Source organism: Salvelinus namaycush, chromosome 25 (genome assembly GCF_016432855.1).
Source record: "Salvelinus namaycush isolate Seneca chromosome 25, SaNama_1.0, whole genome shotgun sequence".
Taxonomy (NCBI): domain Eukaryota; kingdom Metazoa; phylum Chordata; class Actinopteri; order Salmoniformes; family Salmonidae; genus Salvelinus; species Salvelinus namaycush.
Window position 1 is genome coordinate 35,014,827 of NC_052331.1, and position 4,076 is coordinate 35,018,902.

The window sequence follows — 4,076 nt, forward strand, 5'->3', positions numbered from 1 at the left end:
TTTTTTTTTTCTTTTTTTTTCAATGTGTTTATACAGTTCTCAGGTTGGAGTCTTTCACTGTCAGTTGTTATAACAGTCCAGGTGGAGTTCTTTACTGTCATGTTGTAACACGTCTCCAGGTTGTGAGTTCTTACTGTCATGTTGTTATAACAGTCTCAGGTTGGAGTTCTGTACGGCTCATGTTGGTTATAAAGGTCCTCTCTTCTAAATGTCCTCTCCTCTCAGGTCTACTCTAAAGGTCCTCTCCTTTACAGGTCCTCTCCTCTAAATGTCCGTCTCCCTTTACAGGTCATCTCCTCTAATACATGCCACTCTGCTCCTTTACAGGTCCTCTCTTTCCTGTAGAATGTGCCCTCTTCCACTCTACAGGTCCTCTACTCTACAGGTCCTCTCCTCTACAGGTCCTCTCCTCCCACTACAGGTCCTCATCTCTAAATGTCCTCTCCTCTACAGGTCCTCTCCTCTACAGGTCCTCTCCTCTAGCAGGTCCCTCTCCTCTACAGGTCCTCTCTCTAAATGTGTCATTCCTCTACAGGTCCTTTCCTCTTACAGTCCTCCCTCTACAGTCCTCTCCTCTAAATGTCCTCTCCTCTACAGGTCCTCCTCCTCCTACAGGTCCTCTCCTCTAAATGTACCTCTTCCTCCTACAGGTGATCTCCTCTACAGGTCCTCCTCCTCTACAGGTCCCTCTCCTCTACAGGGGTCATCTCCTCTAAATGGTCATCTCTTCTACAGGTTCCTCTTCCTCTACAGGTCATCTCCGCTAAATGTCCCTCTCTTCTACATGTCCCTCTCCTCTGCAGGTCCTCTCCTCTTACAGCTTCCTCTCCTCTAAATTGTCCTCTCCTCTACAGGTCCTCTCCTCTACAGGTCCTCTCCTCTGCAGCTCCTCTCCTCTAAATGTCCTCTCCTCTACAGGTCATCTCCTCTAAATGTCCTCTTCTATACAGGTCCTCTCCTCTACAGGTCCTCTCCTCTACAGGTCCTCTCCTCTAAATGTCCTCTCCTTTACAGGTCCTCTCCTCTACAGGTCCTTTCCTCTACAGGTCCTCTCCTCTAAATGTCCTCTCCTTTACAGGTCCTCTCCTCTACAGGTCCTCTCCTTTACGGGTCCTCTACTCTAAATGTCCTCTCCTTTACAGGTCCTCTCTTCTAAATGTCCTCTCCTCTACAGGTCCTCTCCTCTACAGGTCCTCTCCTCTACAGGTCCTCTCCTCTACAGGTCCTCTCCTCTAAATGTCCTCTCCTCTACAGGTCCTCTCCTCTACAGGTCCTCTCCTCTACAGGTCCTCTCCTCTACAGGTCCTCTCCTCTAAATGTCCTCTCCTCTACAGGTCCTCTCCTCTACAGGTCCTCTCCTCTACAGGTCCTCTCCTCTACAGGTCCTCTCCTCTAAATGTCCTCTCCTCTACAGGTCCTCTCCTCTACAGGTCCTCTCCTCTAAAGGTCCTCTCCTTTACAGGTCCTCTCCTTTACGGGTCCTCTACTCTAAATGTCCTCTCCTTTACAGGTCCTCTCCTCTAAATGTCCTCTCCTTTACAGGTCATCTCCTCTAAATGTCCTCTCCTTTACAGGTCCTCTCTTCTAAATGTCCTCTCCTCTACAGGTCCTCTCCTCTACAGGTCCTCTCCTCTACAGGTCCTCTCCTCTACAGGTCCTCTCCTCTAAATGTCCTCTCCTCTACAGGTCCTCTCCTCTACAGGTCCTCTCCTCTACAGGTCCTCTCCTCTACAGGTCCTCTCCTCTAAATGTCCTCTCCTCTACAGGTCCTCTCCTCTACAGGTCCTCTCCTCTACAGGTCCTCTCCTCTAAATGTCCTCTCCTCTACAGGTCCTCTCCTCTACAGGTCCTCTCCTCTAAATGTCCTCTCCTCTGCAGGTTCCTCTCCTCTACAGGTCCTCTCCTCTACAGGTCCTCTCCTCTACAGGTCATCTCCTCTAAATGTCCTCTCTTCTACAGGTCCTCTCCTCTACAGGTCATCTCCTCTAAATGTCCTCTCTTCTACATGTCCTCTCCTCTGCAGGTCCTCTCCTCTACAGCTCCTCTCCTCTAAATGTCCTCTCCTCTACAGGTCCTCTCCTCTACAGGTCCTCTCCTCTGCAGCTCCTCTCCTCTAAATGTCCTCTCCTCTACAGGTCATCTCCTCTAAATGTCCTCTTCTATACAGGTCCTCTCCTCTACAGGTCCTCTCCTCTACAGGTCCTCTCCTCTAAATGTCCTCTCCTTTACAGGTCCTCTCCTCTACAGGTCCTTTCCTCTACAGGTCCTCTCCTCTAAATGTCCTCTCCTTTACAGGTCCTCTCCTCTACAGGTCCTCTCCTTTACGGGTCCTCTACTCTAAATGTCCTCTCCTTTACAGGTCCTCTCTTCTAAATGTCCTCTCCTCTACAGGTCCTCTCCTCTACAGGTCCTCTCCTCTACAGGTCCTCTCCTCTACAGGTCCTCTCCTCTAAATGTCCTCTCCTCTACAGGTCCTCTCCTCTACAGGTCCTCTCCTCTACAGGTCCTCTCCTCTACAGGTCCTCTCCTCTAAATGTCCTCTCCTCTACAGGTCCTCTCCTCTACAGGTCCTCTCCTCTACAGGTCCTCTCCTCTACAGGTCCTCTCCTCTAAATGTCCTCTCCTCTACAGGTCCTCTCCTCTACAGGTCCTCTCCTCTAAATGTCCTCTCCTCTACAGGTCCTCTCCTCTACAGGTCCTCTCCTCTACAGGTCCTCTCCTCTAAATGTCCTCTCCTCTACAGGTCCTCTCCTCTACAGGTCCTCTTCTCTAAATGTCCTCTCCTCTACAGGTCCTCTCCTCTACAGGTCCACTCCTCTACAGGTCCTCTCCTCTACAGGTCATCTCCTCTAAATGTCCTCCCTTCTACAGGTCCTCTCCTCTACAGGTCATCTCCTCTAAATGTCCTCTCTTCTACAGGTCCTCTCCTCTGCAGGTCCTCTCCTCTATATGTCCTCTCTTCTACAGGTCCTCTCCTCTAAATGTCCTCTCTTCTACAGGTCATCTCCTCTAAAGGTCCTCTCCTTTACAGGTCCTCTCCTCTAAATGTCCTCTCCTCTGCAGGTCCTCTCCTCTACAGGTCCTCTCCTCTACAGGTCCTCTCCTCTACAGGTCCTCTCCTCTAAAGGTCCTCTCCTTTACAGGTCCTCTCCTTTACGGGTCCTCTACTCTAAATGTCCTCTCCTTTACAGGTCCTCTCCTCTAAATGTCCTCTCCTTTACAGGTCATCTCCTCTAAATGTCCTCTCCTTTACAGGTCCTCTCTTCTAAATGTCCTCTCCTCTACAGGTCCTCTCCTCTACAGGTCCTCTCCTCTACAGGTCCTCTCCTCTAAATGTCCTCTCCTTTACAGGTCCTCTCCTCTACAGGTCCTTTCCTCTACAGGTCCTCTCCTCTAAATGTCCTCTCCTTTACAGGTCCTCTCCTCTACAGGTCCTCTCCTTTACGGGTCCTCTACTCTAAATGTCCTCTCCTTTACAGGTCCTCTCTTCTAAATGTCCTCTCCTCTACAGGTCCTCTCCTCTACAGGTCCTCTCCTCTACAGGTCCTCTCCTCTACAGGTCCTCTCCTCTAAATGTCCTCTCCTCTACAGGTCCTCTCCTCTACAGGTCCTCTCCTCTACAGGTCCTCTCCTCTACAGGTCCTCTCCTCTAAATGTCCTCTCCTCTACAGGTCCTCTCCTCTACAGGTCCTCTCCTCTACAGGTCCTCTCCTCTACAGGTCCTCTCCTCTAAATGTACTCTCCTCTACAGGTCCTCTCCTCTACAGGTCCTCTCCTCTAAATGTCCTCTCCTCTACAGGTCCTCTCCTCTACAGGTCCTCTCCTCTACAGGTCCTCTCCTCTACAGGTCATCTCCTCTAAATGTCCTCTCTTCTACAGGTCCTCTCCTCTACAGGTCATCTCCTCTAAATGTCCTCTCTTCTACATGTCCTCTCCTCTGCAGGTCCTCTCCTCTACAGCTCCTCTCCTCTAAATGTCCTCTCCTCTACAGGTCCTCTCCTCTACAGGTCCTCTCCTCTACAGGTCCTCTCCTCTGCAGCTCCTCTCCTCTAAATGTCCTCTCCTCTACAGGTCAT

At 50.5% G+C, this 4,076-nt stretch overlaps 1 protein-coding gene across 1 annotated transcript in view; it reads right to left on the reverse strand.

Annotated features, from left to right (window-relative positions):
- Nucleotides 1–140, reverse strand: part of LOC120019917 (receptor-type tyrosine-protein phosphatase mu) — a gene marked incomplete at its 3' end in the record, with an annotated part of 50,101 nt that extends 49,961 nt beyond the window's left edge. Inside the window, exon 1 of the mRNA XM_038963327.1 lies at nucleotides 96–140. Within this exon, the coding sequence (XP_038819255.1) occupies nucleotides 96–140 (45 nt within the window). The remainder of the gene's footprint in view (nucleotides 1–95) is intronic.
- Nucleotides 141–4,076: the final 3,936 nt, after the last annotated feature.